We start from the raw sequence: 17,904 nt of genomic DNA, 5'->3' as shown, positions 1-17,904 counted from the left end.
AAGCCTCTTTGCTTCAGCATCTGAACTGAACCACAACCAAACCCAACCCCTGGTACTGAACACGCTGCCCTTCCAGGTGTGTCCCTGCTGCTGCACAAACAGTGTCACCTGAGTCACCCAAACTGACACACAGGACCCAACCACCCCCAGTGGTTTGAAGAGAGGGTCAGTGCCAAGCTGATGGGATCCTCCTCCCAAACCAGCACAAAACATTCACTGCAAACAGCAGAACGGGAGCCAGAGGGAATCACAGCCAGCAAGCTCAGGGGTTCACTCCAGTTCAACCAGCATGTTCCCAGCAACCCCTTCTTTCCAGCCAAAATGTGAACCCTGAGGAGGCTGAATACTATCACAGCTCTTATGGTGCCATTTTCCACACCTTTTAACACATAAAATGATTTCCCCTCCTTTGGTAGATCCTAAGCTGACCCAGAGCTGAATCCGGCCAAATTAATCCTGATGGAGTTTGTTTTGCCAGGGATCTGGTGCCCATTGTGCAATGAGATCCCTGCATTTTTTTTTTTTATTCCCTGCTCTCACACTGACTCCTGGGAAAGTTGACCTCCTTGCTCCAGTCAGAATTTCCAAGACATTTTAAGCTTTGTCATTTTTTCTTGTACTCTGAGAACAGAGCAGCTCTGCCTTGCTGTGAACACTCAGCACATTCCGTGTGGTTACTCTGCAAGGCTGAAGACAGAGCAGGGGTGAACCCCGTGTACAAAAAGCAGACAAAAACCAAATTCTAAATATATCTCTCCTGCTGGGGCTGGGCAAGCCATGACAGAACTTCCTCTGAGAAGTGGGGATTCAGAAAGCAGAGCAGTGTAGATAGCTGGGAACACCTTTAAAATCCCTCCTATATCAATAGATTAAATTTTCTTTTCAGCCTTAGCCAGTCAAGCTAAAAATTAATGAAACCCCAGGAAAGCAAGGCCAGCAGGAGCCTGGCCAGCAGCACAACTGGGAGCAGAACAGCCTTGTCCCACCTCAGCACTTGCTCCCTCCCAGAGGGCACCTGCAGCTCCCATCCATCACTGGGACCTGAACTGGATCCCTCCTCAACACTGCAGGAGACACAAGCCAGGACATGACAATTTTACTCTGTTGTGTTAGGAAGGGAATATATTTGCTTTTTTTGAAAAGCTGGATGCTTGAAATCAACACCTCCCACTTGCAGTACTTTATTTCACAGCTCTTCTGCACAGTTAACGTTTTGCCACAGAAGACACAAGTTAAACTTCAAACAAACATTCCCCAGGAAAAATGCTCCTTATAGTTTAAAAACCTAAAGATGCACAGAAAGTGGCAGGATTTCTTGACAACAAGTGAATAACAAACACAGATTTGGGAAACAGTGTGCTGCTGGTTTGGACAGAAATCTCAGAGGAGATGTTGAGATGTTTGAAGATGTTGCAGAAGGGAGCAGTCAAAACACACACCCAGCCCAGTGAAACACCACTGTTCCCTGAAACCATCACAGAGTTCCACTAAAATGAAAAAAGTTAATGGCTTGCCAGGCTTAATCTTCAGAGCTGTGCTGGGTTTGTTCCCTTCCCCCTGCCAGACAACTCCATCACTGAGTGCTTTACAACAAAAGCAACAAAACCCAAGCAAGGTGAATGAGCAGCAAGTGACCAACTCTGAATGTATTTAAATGTTTTCTTATGCTTTAAGAACATGGGAAAAATCAACTCATGGCAGCCAGCCTAAATAAAATGACAGGGTAACGTTGTCTAAGTGATTGTTCCTGTCAAAATAATAAGGGAACAACAAAGGCAGTCTGCTAAACACCCATCACTACAGTTTTATGGCCCAGATTTATGCTGCCAGCTATGTTCATGGCCTGTTAAACCAAAGAAAAGTTATTAAGAATGAAAAAGCATGAACTGCCTCAGTATTGGCCCTTGTATCTTCATTAATTAAAGTGAACAGCATCACTCCTCCCCCCAGCCCTGCACCAGACAAACAGCTCCTTTTTCAAAGCCTGCACACAGGCTTCACCCCCCACAACAGCTCCTGGAAACTCAGAGATAAAATTCCATTCCCTGACAGTACAGAGCACATCTTTTTGGGAGCAATTCCTGGTGAATATCAGGGTACAACAGGTCAGCAACTATTTGGTGTAGGGTCTGTACCAAACCAGCCAGAACCCAAACAACTTGTACGAGTTTTTTTTACAGGGAACTTCTTGTATGAATTTCTTCTTGCATCTCCTTCAACAGTTTGTTGGAGGGTGTTCTTCATAAGGGATAAATGATTACAGACAGACCTTGGGTGAAATCCCAAGAGACAGAACTGATCTCCCATAAAAGCAGAGATGCAGTCCCAGGCCATAACTCAAACCAAGTTTTCAAAGCCCTCCTCTTGGTCCCTCATCTGCTGCTCAGCACCAGAGGGTAAGGTAAAAATGTCTGCAATCCCAGAACCCCAGATCTGATGTCACCATCCCAGAATAATGATGCCATTTCCATTGGTCTCATGGTGCTGCGTGTGTGGATGCTTTTCTGCACCAGCAGAGCCCAGCCCTGGGTGGCCAGGAAGTTTCTCCAGTCCACCCCAACACCTTTTTTTCTGAAATTAAATATGGGAACACTGTATTTTCTACAAGTAGACGTGATAGTCCCAGACCAATTACAGAAAGGAAACAGAAAGGACAGAGAGCTCTGAAGATAGGGCAGAAGAGAGGAAGGAAAAGCTGGGAAACAGCAACTGATGAGCAAACCAGTGTGCTCAGGGGGCTGAGCTGGGAATGGATGCAGGGCAAACCACAGTGTTCCAGTTCAATTAAGAAATTATCAGAAGGACTATAAGGAAAAATTAAAACTAAAAAAAAAGCCAGAGCATAATCTTTTTTGCAAACCACCTGCTGTTGCATATACCAAAGCAGTGATTTAAAATAAACCCACTGAACATCAGAGGCAGAGCTGGGTCAGGAAGTCAGCCCTGCCAGACACTGAACAGGAAAATGTGACAAGGTATGAAGAGAATAGCAAAGCAAACACGTACTCCCTGGGCTGTTAAAGAGAACTGCTTGAAAAGAAAATTATTTCCTCTCTGTTGCAGCCTGACTCCTACTTTTATGACCTCCAGCAAGGAAATAACCAATTACGTCAAATCCCTTTCACGCCAAACCTAAAGCTCCTCTGCAGTGGATAAAAATCTCTCTTACAAGACAGGAAAAAAAAAAAAAAAAAAAAAAAAAGTGATATCCATGAGCCCTTTCCCAGCTCCAGAGCTTGTAGCTGTCCCCAGCTGAAACACAGGGCACTGCCCAGAGCCAGCCTGGGGACAAGCACAGAGCCACCTCGCTGCTGCAGGACACAGCTCACACCTCCACTGCCTGACAACTCAGCAAAAAAAAAAAACAAACCTCAAATTACCTCAAATCATGGTGTTTGGCTTGAGGTGTGAGGGGTTTCTTGGCTTGAAGGGAGCAGCAGGGAGGGCAGGTAACAGCCACCAGGCCTCATTGGGCACCAAAAAACAGCTTTAAAACTGCACTGAGGGACTGCAGGGCATCCCTACAGCAACAAACCAGTGGGCTGGTGATTAATTACTCTATATTAATTAATTAATATAATTAATATAATTAATATTATTATATTAATTCCATGGGTTTTTTGCAGAAACAGTAGCTCCAAGAACTACATAAACCCAGGTTCCAGCCAGATGAAAATAAAAAAAAGAATAATAGCTGAAGGTCTGGGCAAGTCACTCTGCAGAAGATGCAGTGACACAAACTCTGAACTTTCACAACTCTGAGCACAGGAGCTGGGCACAAGTGACACCAAATTCCTGCCCAAAGCCCAGGACAGGCACAATCCCTGCTGGAAGTGAGGAGGAGCAGCTCCAGCAGCTGCCACCAGTGAGCAACCTGGAGAGGTCACCCCGAGGCTCAGGATTTCTGCTCCGTAAGCAGGGCACTGCAAGGACAGTGGGACACTTGTCCTCTGCAGCTTCCACATCTCCAGTTTTCAATCTCCACTTCTTTGAACCAACTAATCTAATAAACCCAATCCATCACCTTAAAAAAAAGAAGCCAAGAGCACGTCACCATGCTAACACTGTAACAGTGGTTACCAAATATTTTCCTCATTCTTTTGTGCTCACTTGACAATGTTTTCTTTCCCAGCACTGCCAAGCAGGAGATGAATAGCAAGCTAGGACAAAAATGTTAGACCCAGAGCTGATAAAAACTACTGGAAATGGCCCGTCCAGGAGCACCACACCTGCCCCAGGAATGCAGCTTTACCTTCAACCATTCTGTGAGGCTTCCACGAGGCCACAGCAGAACTTCAGGGATTCCCACTTTGCAGTGAGGAGCTGCTTTATTTGGGGAAAAAAAACCCCAAACAAAACACAGAAGAAACCCAAAAACCACACCATCCAAACCACTTCAGCCACTCCAGAGAACAAGCTGTTCAGGATTTACCCACAGGCTGGCACCAGGGCTTTGGTCCTGACCCCACTCAGGTCCCCTCACACAGCTGCTTCCCACGCTTCAGGCATCAGCCTTAAACCCTCAGGTACAACTCCAACCCCCACTTCAGGCTTCTCTCCATGAAATAAACCAGAAGAAACCGGATCTGTTTACCTTTCACAGACTAGAACCTAAACCCATCACTGCTTTGCAGTGCCTGCTGGAACCAGAAGCAGGAGGTGTGCAGGGAGCCCCCCCCCCCCCTGGGAAGGGGCTTCTCTACACACCCAGCATCTCCCCCAGGACATTTAATTCAGATCAGTCCTCCTGGAAATAACCCAGAGCCTAGGGAAGGCATTTAATGGGAAAGAACACCCTGCTTCTGCCCTGCTCCTGCTGCACAGGTCATGCTGCTCCAATAACTTCTGTTTCATGCCAAAGTAGCAATTACCCTGAGAAAAAACAATTAGTTTTCTATAGAAGAGAATAATGATAATTTCCTATTGGCTGCAGAGTGACAGCACATAACTCATTACAAACTCAGCTTTAGGCATTTTTTTTACTGAGAATTTACAAAAGCTGAGGGACCTTCCCAATCGGGCTGCCCCGGAAGGGTGAAACGTCCGACCCGAGGGCAGTTTCTGACTCTCTTCTTCTAATCTGAGACAAAGAGTTGTGCTCTGGCAGGTGGGCTTAAGGGCCATGGGGAAAGTCTCTTTCATGAACATCAACAACATCCTTCCCCATTCCCAAAACCTGGACTGAGCATGTTCCCTGGCAAACGAAAATTCCCACCTGCGCCGCAAAGAACCCAGCTGGGAGCAGAGAGACAGAATTCCCCTCCCTGCAAGGGCTCAGGGTTTATATTAAAAAGCAAGGGCTGGTTTTGTGTTAAAAAGCAGCCCCACTACAGGTACCACTGCTGAGTAAAAAGCTGCAAGGAAACCAAGGGAACTGCAGCACATTCTCTGCCTCGGGAGTCTCAAAAAGGCGGATGGATGGACGGATGGACGGATTGCTTACAAGCTCAGGTGGCTCTGAACTCGTCTGCCTCTTCCTCAAAGAGGAAAACCTCTGCTGACTCCGGACCGAAAACCTTCGGAAGGACTCCCTGCTGCGGGATGCAAAGTGCCTGAAGGAGGAGGTTCTCTTGAAGGGAGTTCTGCTGCCCCCGTCCCCGCTCGTCCGCTCGTGAGCAACCGCAGTCGTGACCAAATTTAGTGCTTCCTGTAGGGATCTCCGCACTGTGCCCATCCACTGGGTCATGTGAGTTTGTGCCACTGTCAGCTTGTCTCCAAGGTAATCCATTTTTTTTTTTCCCCCCTTCCAGCAGAGATAAGGAATCGATACACAGGAGGCAATGAGTGTAAAATATATTGGCTCCTCCACGGCCCTGATTTTATTTGGCGAAACGATTCCACTGGTAAAATATTCCCAGCTGATGGGAAGAGCACTACACTGTAACCATCAGCACGCTGAGATGGGGGTAAGAAAAGATACGTGAGGCTGGAGATGGGTATTTGTCAAGTAGGAAAAAAAATAGGAGACTTTTCCTACTTACAAACAGATTTCCAGAGTTCCATCAAAATGTGTTTCGTTCAGCCATGTTACAGGAGAGAAAGCGAGGTCTGAATCCTGACACAGTCACCTGAAATCAGTCCACGTTCCAGCACAGGATCAGTCTCTTAATGCCTCATTCCAGAGCCGGAAAAGACTCCCTTTTTAAGCCAAGTTTTTGTAGAAGGATAAAATAACCTGTATTCTTCTGGCTCGGCAGCTTTTCAGGTAGGAGTGCATTAAACAAAGTTCTGACGCTTCTACACAATCCATTGAGCAGCAGAACAATCACATCTTCTGAGCAAGAAATCCAGAACTACTTTCTTCCCCAAAACAACCCCTTTGCAGGCAGGTCTCAGAACCCCCTCCTCAGTGGTCTCCCCCTCTTCAGGAGCATCCTGCAAGCCCTCCCCTCCGGATGGCAGCTGCCGGGAGGCTGGGGAGCTGGAGGGGAACCGTGTCACTCCTGCTGCCTTCCAGCTTGGACCTGCTGCCTGCTCCCAGCCTGCCAAGAGCTCTGCTGCATGACATCAGCTCCTCTGCTCCGAGGGGGCTTCACGGCAGAGGAATGCAGCTGGGAACAGCCCCAGCCCGGAGCAGGGACCCGGCACTGACTTTCCCCACGCCGGTTCCTCTCCTGCCACCAGCGGGAGGAGCTGCCAGGCTCCCGGGTGTCCCCGATCCGGACGCTCCCCGGACACGGCGTGAGAGGTGACACGAAGCTGGCGTCCCGTTCCCTCCTCTCTGTCCCTGCCTCGCCTCTTCTCCGGAGAGGAAACAATGAGGTAGGTGACACCCGCAGAGGTCTGCCCAAGGAAGGATCTGGGCTGGGCTTTATTGGAGTACAGGCAGCGTTACCATGGCAACCGAGGGAACAGCATCTGCTCGCTGCCTAAGCGGGCAGGAGTTGCACAGATCCATTGGAATGATTCATAGTTTGCATATGTCACGTGGACTTCCCGATTTTAACCCTTCCCTGGGAATACAGCAGTGTCCCTGCCAGGGGGGGCTGGCACCAGCACCCAAAGGCTCCCTCTTCCCACACACCCAAACCCACACCCGCTCCCCCCGGGGTGCTCAGGCACCACCATCACCTCCAAATGCTTCCCCAGCTCCCAGAAGATCCTTCCAGCTGAGTGCCCGTGCTGCCAGTGCCAAGTTAATGATTAAGCCAGAAGCTCCAAACCCAGCTGAGCAGGGCTGATCATTCCCAGAAGTATTTTTTTTGGGGTTTTTTTTTTTTTTGTTCCATTTTCACACGTTGTTCACAACTTCCACAAGCCAGGACTCGCTGTCAGTCCCTCCCTGGCACCTGGGACACCCCAGGGGTTGGGTTGTCACCCCAAAGCCTGGAAGGGGTAGGGGGTAACAGAGGACCCCAGGGATAAAACCAAGTAAATCTGAGCAGCCAGATGTCACCAGCCATGGAATTCCTGGAAACAGCCTGGTCGGGAGGAGAGCAGAAATAAAAGCTCCAGTTTTAAACCCACAAACACAAATAGGTGTCCAGATTCAATACGTGACTAGTTCAGGAGAAAGGGAGGGATGAAGGTAAGAAAGGCAAGTTGAAAGCTGCTCACTTGCTTGTTTGTTCAAGGAGGTTTTTGTTGCGTTGCTTAATTTACTCTACAAAGTACCATGGCCTTGCACCATCCTTCCCTCCCCTCAACCTTGCAGGAGAAGATGTAATGGAATGAGTAATTTCTAAATAATGAAACGATTCTCACATAAAGATTTATTGCCTATCAGAAATGCTGCTTGCAAACCTGCCCACAAGCACAGGAAGCCCTGGGGAAGCAGGGTGTCCTGCCTTCTAAGAAGCATTTCTAAGAGTTGAACTCCAGCAACCCAACTCCAAAAAAAAAAAAAACAACTTTGGTGACAAAATGCAGCATTCTCTGTCTTATTCTTCATTTCTGGATACATTCTATTTGTTTCAAACATCCTCACATTCCCAGTGTCTCACAAACCCCCCGGTGTTAAAAGGGAATCCAGGCAATAGAGAAACCCCTTTTTTCCTCACACAGCTCTTCTTTTGTATGGAAATGGAAAGAGATACCCCCAAGCTGGGTGCTGCTTATACAGAAACAGAAAAAAAAAAAAATGTACATTTATTCTGACACTGCTCCAGAGGGTTCCTCAGGAACAATGAAGCCCCTGTGTCCAAGGCTGACACCAAAGTCCTACCACTCACACTGCTTAATCCAAGAGTTGGATTTCAAACATCTCTGCAGCAAGTGCAGCTCCCTGCTTGCTGCAGTACAGGGATTCTTCATGAGGCACTTTGCTATTTTAGATGGTTTCGAGCTCTGTCTGATTCAGTAGCCCCCCCAAAATAGCAATCAGGGAGCTCTGGACTGGAGCTGCCCCGTGGAAGTCAGGCAGCAGCCCCTTCACCTAAAGAGGACAGGCTGAGAAGTGAAATGTCACCAAAATGGGAGGAAATGTCCCCAAACGGGAGGAGATGCAGGACCATCCCCAGACCCACAGCAGGAGATGCTGCAGGAACTGCTCACCCATGGATGTGACTCCAAGGATCTGAAAATCCCCTAGAGAATGCATCTCACCTTTTTATTAGCCCTCCCCTGGAAAGAGGGAGATGTTGTGCCCAATTTACCATTCCTGTCCTTAGAAGATGGGGAAAACTGCTGACTTCTATCTGCAATACTAAATTTAGTAACTTTTGGCTACCATAGGGGTGGGTATTTAAGTATCCTCTGCATCTAAATTACTGATTTGATTTACACCTCAATTAACATCACGGCAAGATGCTTCAGATGATCAGATGTGCTTTCAGCATCAAACTCAAACGGGTGAAGATTTTTCCAGCTGGAAGGCAGTCAGTGACTTCATGTTCTCCTCCTTGAGCTCCATACCCCAGTTCTGCCTCTGGGCACACACACAAGAGGCCAGGAAAGCCTGGGCTCCCCCAGGAGCACACCTACTCCCTTCAGTTCTTTTCTAAAGCTCCCCAGAATGTGATGTTCTGGAGGGCTCCACACAACCTTCCCAGCTGGCAGAACTTCACAACTGTATTTTAATTAAATAACAGCATGTGGGTTCCACAAGGGCCCCATTTGCTTCTTCTCTGGTGGAGCCACTCATCTTTTTATAGAATAAAGAACACTGCCCACACCATAAGGGTCTTTTGTAATGGTCTCCCAGCCACTTCAGGCCAGCAAGGGTTTGTTTCTGAACCAGAAGAGCACCAGACAATCTCCTGCCTTTGAAAGCCAGCAGTGATTATCCCCCCCCTGCAGCCCCCCCAGACCTGCACTGCTACCCAGTACTGCAGGACTAATTACCACAGCAGCAAACGGGACCTCCTGGCTCCAACGTTGCTGAATACTTTGATTATTAACATCTATCCCACCTCCAGCTCACAAACACAACCCTGCACACAAAGATCCCTATTTTTTCCCCTCGTTCGGTAGAAAACAAAATTCTGTGGTTGCATCATGCTTTCCAAAAGCTTCTTTCTAGCTCCTTGTGAGCTCCACCTGTTCTTAAATCCATATAATTGTGCTAACAAGTATCTAGGATGGGAAGGTCAGATTAACCCACCCCCAGGAGGCAGGTGGAACCCCTCAGGGTCCTTACTGGTGGCTTGGTCCTCCTGTCCTCCCCCACCTCCCATCAGGCAGCACAAGCCTGAGTGGATCTGGGAAGGCAATCCAGCTCCAGCCCTATCAAAAGGGTACTGGGGATTAATTTTCACCAGGACTGGATCCCTGCATGGTGCAGATGGGACAGAGAAGGATGGGCAACACCAGCTTAAGCTGCTTGCCAAACCTCTCCTTTCCCTTGTGGAACCCTCGAGCAGGAACCCATCCTCCTTCCTCCCACCCCATCACTCCACTGCAGCAAGTATTAATAATTCATGCATTTCTTAAGTGTTTTCTGTGAGACATCATCCCACGCTCAAGCAAACATCAGGATCAAGTGCTTGCAAAGCTCGTGGCAGCATCACTTCCATCCCCTCTGTTTCTCCATCTCAGTTACACTCTGACTCCAGCAGGCTCAGAGGAGCAAAGCCTGCCCTTGTAAGGCTGTTCTGGGCTGGCATTCCACATCCACTCTTTCTGTTTCATTAGTAAGAGAACCTAATTTAACCTGTTGTGTTTGACATTAGGGACTATTTTAAGCCTCAGCAAGCTCAGCTGCATGGCTCCAGACTCAATTACCCTGGGGTTCCTCAGACACTACAAAACAACTTGGTTTTTATATCCTCCTTATTTTTTGCCTCTGTATTCAACTTTTTGCCATCTGAACTGTCCCTTTCCAAGGACCAGCAAGTATTCCTGACCACAGGCTCAGGTTCTTACATCCAACTTCCCAAAGTTTTTACCATGTCCCCTTCAAGGAAGTAAATATGAAAGTAAAAATGAAGTAAAAATGAAATTTTTACTTGAAAGTTTTACTTGAAAATTTTACTTGAAGTAAAAATGAAATGCTTTAGTACTCAGGCATCTGAAATGCTGAGTAATGTTCTCAAGACTTCCCCCTGACCCCCCCACAATCCACCCCCCACCAGCCCCAGGGTCCCATTGGGTCAGCAGGGTCCTGGCTGCACATCTGGTAGGGACACAGAAGCCCAACACCTGGGGCTGTTTGGGTTTTTTCCTTTTATTCCAAACCAACTGAGCTGCTTTCAAATAATCTTCACTTGGGCAAACAGGTAAACAGCTGGATCAGGGAAAATCTGAAAAACGCACAAGTTTTGATCAGGTAAAATGGGCAGAAAGAGTTTTAAGTTTGTCTGCCAGGTTAAATGTGAGTCACAGAATTAGAGGCACTTCCCCTGTCACTGTCACTGAGCTGTCACAACTCTTCATACAACACTCACTGCACAAAGTCATCAGTTTTGATCTCTGTTCACAGCACACAGCAATCTTTTTCATTTAATCTTAAAAAAGAAAAATATCACAGAGCTCAAGTTAAACAAAAGGTGCACGAAACAAATGGAATTGTTGAGGCTCCTAAAACCTGTTTATATCTGACAGAGTTCAAAACCCAGCACAACTCCAAACCCTGACAGACTGCTGGGTGCAGGAGGATGCTGTGAAGCAGAAATAAATCCCTTGGTCCAGTCAAGGCCTGCTCTGAGAGAGGATCCATCCCAACACCTGGACTGTCTCACCTGCCACAGCCCCATAAGCAGTCTGTGGTCAAAAGGATAAAAAAAGTAGGAAAAAAAAAAAGAGGGTTGGAGAGATGAAGTGTTTTAGCAGGACTTTGTACAGTGTCTGTATACAGACATCTCTTTTGTAACCTGAAACACTGGGTACCTCAATATTTACACTAAATATTTGTTTTCTATCCCTACTTCCCTTTCTGACTGAAACCAAGCAAATCAGCTCATGGATAGTTTCAGTTTGGGCTTAGTCAGAATTTAAGAGAACTTGCACACAATTTGACATTAAAGGTGTTCCTCACATACACAGAGCCAACTAGAAAAGAGACTGGAATTCCATTCCCAGATTTTTTTTCCTTGTATTAGGTTATTCTAAAAGCCCAAGAGTCCTCACAAACCAGAGAGCAAGGAGAGTGCAGGAGCAATTGGTCCTGGATCAATGCTTGTGAAGTTTACACAAGCACACATTAACACCAGAGACTGTTAAGGAAAGGTGCTAAAGCACTCCATAAAGAACCTCAGTGTGGTCCCCAGCTATTTAAAAAATTTTTATTTTAAACAGGAGTAATAATAGCCTCAGAGCAATACTAATTCCTCAAAGTAGTGCATCCCCATCGTGGGAAACAATTCTGTTTTCAAACCCAGTGCCAGTGGCTTTGCAGACAAATATTTTTATTTATTCCTGGGGATTGAAAAGCAAAATGAAATTTCTCTGTAGCTATGCACCAAAACTGCAGAAAGGCCTGGCCATAAAACTGGCTTTGCAATTGGCCTCTGAAACCTGAATCTCATCTTTTGGAACAGGCCACAAGAATTCCTCATTTATCATCCGGACAGATTTGATTCAGGAGAACATTTGCTAAGAAACTGTCCCTGTGAGGACACCAAATCTCCTGACACACAAGTGTCCCCTAAAGGGGCTTCAGAGAAGAAGAAGGGGCTTAAGGAGAACTTCCCTGCATCCCTGGGGCAGAGGTTTGGCCCAGAGGAAGGAGCCCTGCCCAGGTTTCACCACCCAGATCTCCTTGAGCATCACCTGAGAGAGGCCCCAGCCTGACCCCCAAGCCTGAAGCACAGGGCTGGCCATCCACACACTTCAAAAAAGGCAAGAAAAAGATGATGAGAAGCCTTGCTGGGACATCACCTGTGCCCCTCTCACGCAAGAAGCACGTAGGACATGAAGCTTTTTATCTCCAGGGAAAGTTGTGCAATGTTTGCTCCACAAGGTCAGACACCCAACACATCTGATGTGCCCACGAGGCCACCCCACAGCCCCTTCCCACCAGGACATTGGTCCCCAGCCCCACCACCCCCCCTCCTCGTGTCTCACTGCCACTCCTGGGACTGTCAGCCTCTGAGATTTGATTTGTTTGGGTCTGTCAAAGACAGGGGACACTCCCACACTGCCACCACAACACGGAAAAATCAAAATAATAATAAAAAAAAAACTTAAAAAAAATCACAGCACTCTCACCTCAGTATGATGAAATTCTGTGCCTCATGTTCTCATTTAAGAGAAGTCACATTTCGGTAGGATCCTTACACTTCTTGTGGATTTAAACCAAAAAATGGTAAGAGAAGGGGCAAAAAGAGCAAAAAGCAGAGGCAGAGTCTTACAAAGTACCAAACGCATTTGAAAACTGCACTTTCCCCTGAATTAACCAGTGTTAGACAAAATCAGAGAAGAAGGGGAAAAAAATAAATAAAATAAATAAAAATAAATAAAAATCTGCAAGCTAAGGTAATTGTGAGATACAACTTGTAATCTAAATTTTTTAACCATTTAGGTCTAAATATAATTACCAGTACTAGAGTGCCAAAGCAGTCTCACAGAAAAAGGTTATTTCTTTTGTCCCCCAAACTCTGTTTCTCCTGGGGTGAAGCAAGGCCCAGTCAAACATCCTGACCAGGCAGAGTTTTTGAATTGTTTCAGTATAAAACAAAGCCACCAACGTTAAAGCTGAGGGAAGAAGCTAAAAATACATCATGTTGTTTGCAAGGCCATGCACATAACCATTCAGCACTTCCCTTCCATCTCAATGGAGGAGGAAAAACTGAAAAAGAAAACAGAAACAGGAAATTCCTACAGCACAAATATTTTGGAAAGCACTGAAAACGTTTTCTTTACGTTCCTTTACGTCAGAAGGAACAAGGCAAGCAGAGGATGGACACGTTGGGGTTTTTTCCATTTATACAAATAAAAACCCACCAGGAAGGAAGTTTTTGTTGACAAATATACCTCACAAACACCAAACATTCCCTCCAAGCTGGGCTGAAAAGTGCAAATTGTGAGCTCAGCAGCAAGTCAGAGCTTTGGTGGCACCTGCAGAAGGTGCCAGGAGACACCAGCACCCACCAGAAACCCAACGGGACCTCATCCCTCAGAACAGGAACCTGCTTCCACTCAGGATTGTCCAGAGGTCCCAGTCCCAGGTGAGGGCATCTCCCCAGCCTGGGAATGGGGGGTGGGCTGCAGGGAGGCACCCACCCCCCCCGGGCAGCCTGAGCACCTTCCTCCTCTGCCAGGAGGAAAAGAGAGCAGCACCCACCTCACTGAGGCCTCCTTTGAGGAGCTGCAGAGAGGGAAAGGATCTCCTGGATTTCCCACCCTGAGCTGGGAAGCACTGGAGCAAAGCCAGGAGTGAGCTCTGCAGCTGCCACCTCCAGCCCAGGGAGCAGAACTTGCCAGCTCTGTGCTGTGGTCAGCAAACAACCCACAGTGGGCAGGTATTTGTTAGCCTCAGCCATCCAGCACAAACCAAACATCATTTTATTTTTTTTTTTTTTTTCCCCCAAGCTTCATCCAGGCTTAAGATTTCCCTTCAGGGATTTCCATGAGCAGCTCTGCACTGCAGCACCACGTCCTGGCCCATCACACCAGGACCAGTCCTGGCCCATCACACCAGGACCAGTCCTGGCCCATCACACCAGGGCTGCTCTGCCCATGCTCACCTTACTCCCTTAATGTTTCCAAACACCCCTTGGCTGCAGGAGCAGCTCCCAACTGCTCCAAGGACAGGAACAATAGTGGGAACTTGGCCACCTCCCAGCAGCAGGAGGTGGCCACAGCAGCCCCGGAACGCAGGAACTGAGTCACTGCCACTGCAAAGCAAAATATTAGGAGGGAGGCAGTGAACTTATCTCTGCTTTGGGAGCAGAAAGGGGCTTTAAGTCTCCCCTTCAGCCCCATATCAGAAGCATACGACTACTTCAGACCCCAGTTGAAGGGGGGGGATGGAGCAGACAGCCCCAGCTCCAGCTGCTCCATGACACACTCACTGCCAACAAAAATCCCCCCACCCACCAATGGTGACATCTTCCTGACTGCACCGAGTTAACCCGGGAAGCACTATTTCATAAAAAGCATTTTATGGCAAATTAAACTTCATGCCACCCCTAATTATAACAAACTGTCCTGGGCTCTGTGCTGGGGGAGCTCTGAAGCTGCCTGAGGACAAGTGGCCCCTGGCCAGCACCCCAGCATCCCGTGGCTGAACAGCACTCTCTCGTGTTCCTGCTGGGAATGGGCTTCCTTCTGCTGGTTTCATCTGCTTGCTCTCAGCAATGAGACAAAAGTTAAAATCCCTGTTCTGCAGCAGCATTCAGGAATGAGGAAAAACCTTTCCCAAAGAGATTTTTCCCTGCAAGGGGCTCGGGGTTACTCAAAGGAAGATTCAGCTGCTGACAGCAGCACAACAGGAGCACCTCAGACACGACCTGGCTGGGTGGGATTTCTACATCTTTAGAAAAAAAAAAAAAAAAAAAAAATGCCTGGAACTGCTACTGCCTGATCATCAAAAGCAAAGCCTGCAAGAGAGCAGCAGCAGAGGCTGCCCCAGGAAATCCCCAGCAGAGAATAAGAAAGCGAAGCCACGCGCTGCCGCCACCAGGAGCCTCCCCTCCTGCCAAGCAGGGGTCACCAGCACCCTGGGCATCAGGGTGCCCTGCCACCACCCTCCAAATGCTGCTGTGGTGACACGGTGTGGCAGCACCCTCACCAGAGCTGCCACTTCCTCTGCAGTCACCCCATAAAGAGGCATCAAAACCGCTGGGGAAAGAGAGCGACTAAAAACCTCACTGGGACAAACCTGACATCTCCCTTCAATCCCCCCATGTTCTGATTTTATGACTGTTCATGGCTGCTGATAGAGAATAAGGAGGGGGTTTTAAGCCTCAGTGCTGCAGGGTAATGTCTATGTAAACCAAACTCTTTTCTTTTCCATGCTCACAGGTTTGCTCTTTGAACACAGACAAGCACCAAAACTGAGAAGAAACAACCCAAGAATGGCCCTAGGAGGATCAGGAGACTCACCACCAGCATCCACACCCAGGAGCTCCCTTTCATTCCAGCTGTCCATCCTAGCATTACACATCCCTAGCACAGAGCTATGGGGCTGAGGAGTGATTCTCTGCTCCTGATGGGACACGGGGGTCCCACTCACCACCAAACCAGCCAGGGCCACTCTGGAGGTGGCTGTGACCAAGTCACAGGACAAAAAGCTAGGACAGCTCAGCCCCTAACACCAACCCTCTGCTCCCCACCAGTCCTGCAGGGTTCAAAACCAGCCAGGACTCCTCTTCTTGTCCTTCAGCACCCACCCTGGAACAGATCCAGAGCTTTCCTTATCTCTTCCCACCACAAGCAGCCTGGCTCCCACTCACCAAGCTGGCTCGTGTTACCTGCCCCTCCTGGTGACACAGATCATTGGTTACCAGTGTGCTCCTCCAGCAGCCAAAAAAAAAAAAAAAAAGGGGTTAAGTTCCATAAGTTCCATCATCCCAACTGCAGCACCCCCCAGAATGCCCCGGGGCAGAGCCAGAACTGCTCACAGCTTTGAGGTGGCTCTCAGAACCAACCCAAAGAGCTCCACCAGTGGCCCTGTCCACAAGGCAGCCAAAAAAACCCCAGTTCTTGGGGCAGGGGCTTCACAGAGGAAGAGGAAACCTCATCTCTGTGGCTGCAGCCCTGGTGTCACTGATGCAAGAAGCTCAGCACATCACTGAGCTGCACTTAATGGGCAACTTCTGCCAGTCTGACCCAAAAAAGTCCTGGATCAGCTGCAGCAAAGCTCCTCAGCAGCTGGAATGCTGAACACCCCATGGGAAATACTCCAATCTAACACATGCAGCACACAGCCATGGGAAGATTAGCACTTGTACACATGATTACAGTAATTAACCAACTGAAGATGATGAAAGATCACAGCTAGGAGGAAGGCAGATGGCGGAGCAGAGGAGGAAGTGATGATGTGGGACATGTGATGATTCAGTCCCTGGATTTCAGCTGCTGAGTTACAGACCACCCCAACGTGTTTGGTGACCACAGCTCAGGGCTCTGAGCACCTCAGGAAGTTTGGATTCCTGCTTGATGGAAAAGGCAGAGAAGGGAATGAGTGCTGGATGGTGAGCAGCCAGCCCTGGAAACACAGCGGCCCCTGGGCAGACAGGACCAAGCTTCCCCTCTCAGCAGCAAAAACTCAGGTTGGAGCTCCCACCACCTATAAGAAGCAAAGAGGGATCAATACATTGCTGCAGCCACAAACCCACAAGGTTCTGGGAAGTTTCTCCCCCAAAACGAGCACACCTGCAGAGTGAGGAGAGTTTACTGAGAGGGAACCACACAGGGTGGTGCTCAGGAATCCTGCTCTTCCCTCTCCCAAAGAAACATCAGCTCATCTGACCAAAACCAGACTGATGTCACAGCAGCCAGAACTTCTGGATGCTTGCACAACCACCCTAAAGACTGAAAAAAGCCTCATGCAGCAACCTGCAGGGCTCCATCAGCACTCCTGATGCTGGGGGTTCTGCTGGCTGGTACAGCTGCACCTCTCCTAAGTCCATCTTCTGACACCAAGCAGCCCAATGCTCAGAATTCCCAAGGAACCTGCTCCCAGGGATCCCCTTTTTGTGCCATGCATCCCCCACTGAAGGAAACCCCCACCCAGAGTCCTGCAGCACAGCTCATTAGGGCTGCAAATGACCCAGGGTTTGATAAGCTTGCTCTTCTCATTATTGCAACTCAAATTGAAAGGGAGCTCCAGGTTGAATTACTGGAAAGAACTCTGCCTGCACCTCATGCATCCCAGGGAACAAAACCCTTGGCCAGACACAAAACCTGCTTTTCAGAAACTCAGAGCTGCCTCTCACCACCCCTGATGCCAGGAGGCAGAGTTCTGGGGGTCACTCAAGCTATGCTGAGCTCAAAGAAAACTTCAGAGGTTTTTTTTAGGATGACTTTGCTCCCATCACAAGACCAGATCCCTGCCCAGAGATCAGGAGGCACCAGCAGACACCTGGCACTGTGTCCACTCACAGCCACCAGCTCCACCACCAAGGAGTAAAACACACACAGCAGAAGGGATGCAACTCATCCCTAACTCAAAAAAGTGGCTTCAAAATGGATTTTCATTACAATATTTTTAATTAAGAGTTACAGCTTCTTCAGGTACCTCTGCCTAATGGATTAAGTATCTTAGCTCTGCAAGAGAGATTAAATAACTCAACACAAAGCCTGACAACTAACCCTGACATCTCTGGTTACTCCTGATTGTAAAGAGAGAGTACAGATAAATATCTCCTTAGCAGCCTTCATCTCTAACATCAAGGCAGAAACCAACAAAAGGCACAGCCTCGTGCTTCTCTTAAAATTCCCTTTCATATATAGATATATATATATATATTTAATAGCACAGATACCACAATTGTCTTTCCAACATTTCCTGGTAACACAGCAGGAGAATTACATCAGTGAAAATGTCTGAGAATACTTGAGCATAAATACACAGAAAGTGTG

The 17,904-nt window shown here is 48.0% G+C and overlaps 2 protein-coding genes across 6 annotated transcripts in view; one reads left to right on the top strand and one right to left on the bottom strand.

The window, feature by feature from the left end:
- Positions 1 to 17,904, bottom strand: part of KIAA1671 (KIAA1671 ortholog) — a 64,964-nt gene that overhangs the window by 14,828 nt on the left and 32,232 nt on the right. The window contains exon 1 of one of the 5 annotated variants that reach the window (XM_071763139.1): positions 5,444 to 6,957. The exons of 3 other annotated variants lie outside the window; for them this stretch is intronic. In XM_071763139.1, coding sequence (XP_071619240.1) covers positions 5,444 to 5,728 — 285 coding nt within the window. In that variant the 5' untranslated portion in view covers positions 5,729 to 6,957. Of the gene's footprint in view, positions 1 to 5,443; positions 6,958 to 7,213; positions 7,422 to 17,904 lie in introns of those variants that run through there. One more of the 5 variants, XM_071763138.1, reaches the window with a different exon arrangement.
- GIT2 (GIT ArfGAP 2) overlaps positions 11,720 to 17,904 on the top strand; it is a 130,871-nt gene continuing 124,686 nt past the window's right edge. The window contains exon 1 of the mRNA XM_071763157.1: positions 11,720 to 11,723. The gene's annotated coding sequence lies outside the window, so the exon portion shown is untranslated. The remainder of the gene's footprint in view (positions 11,724 to 17,904) is intronic.

Source organism: Heliangelus exortis, chromosome 19 (genome assembly GCF_036169615.1).
Source record: "Heliangelus exortis chromosome 19, bHelExo1.hap1, whole genome shotgun sequence".
Taxonomy (NCBI): domain Eukaryota; kingdom Metazoa; phylum Chordata; class Aves; order Apodiformes; family Trochilidae; genus Heliangelus; species Heliangelus exortis.
Note: the sequence above shows the minus strand (reverse complement) of the source record. Positions and strands in the feature narration are given on the sequence as shown.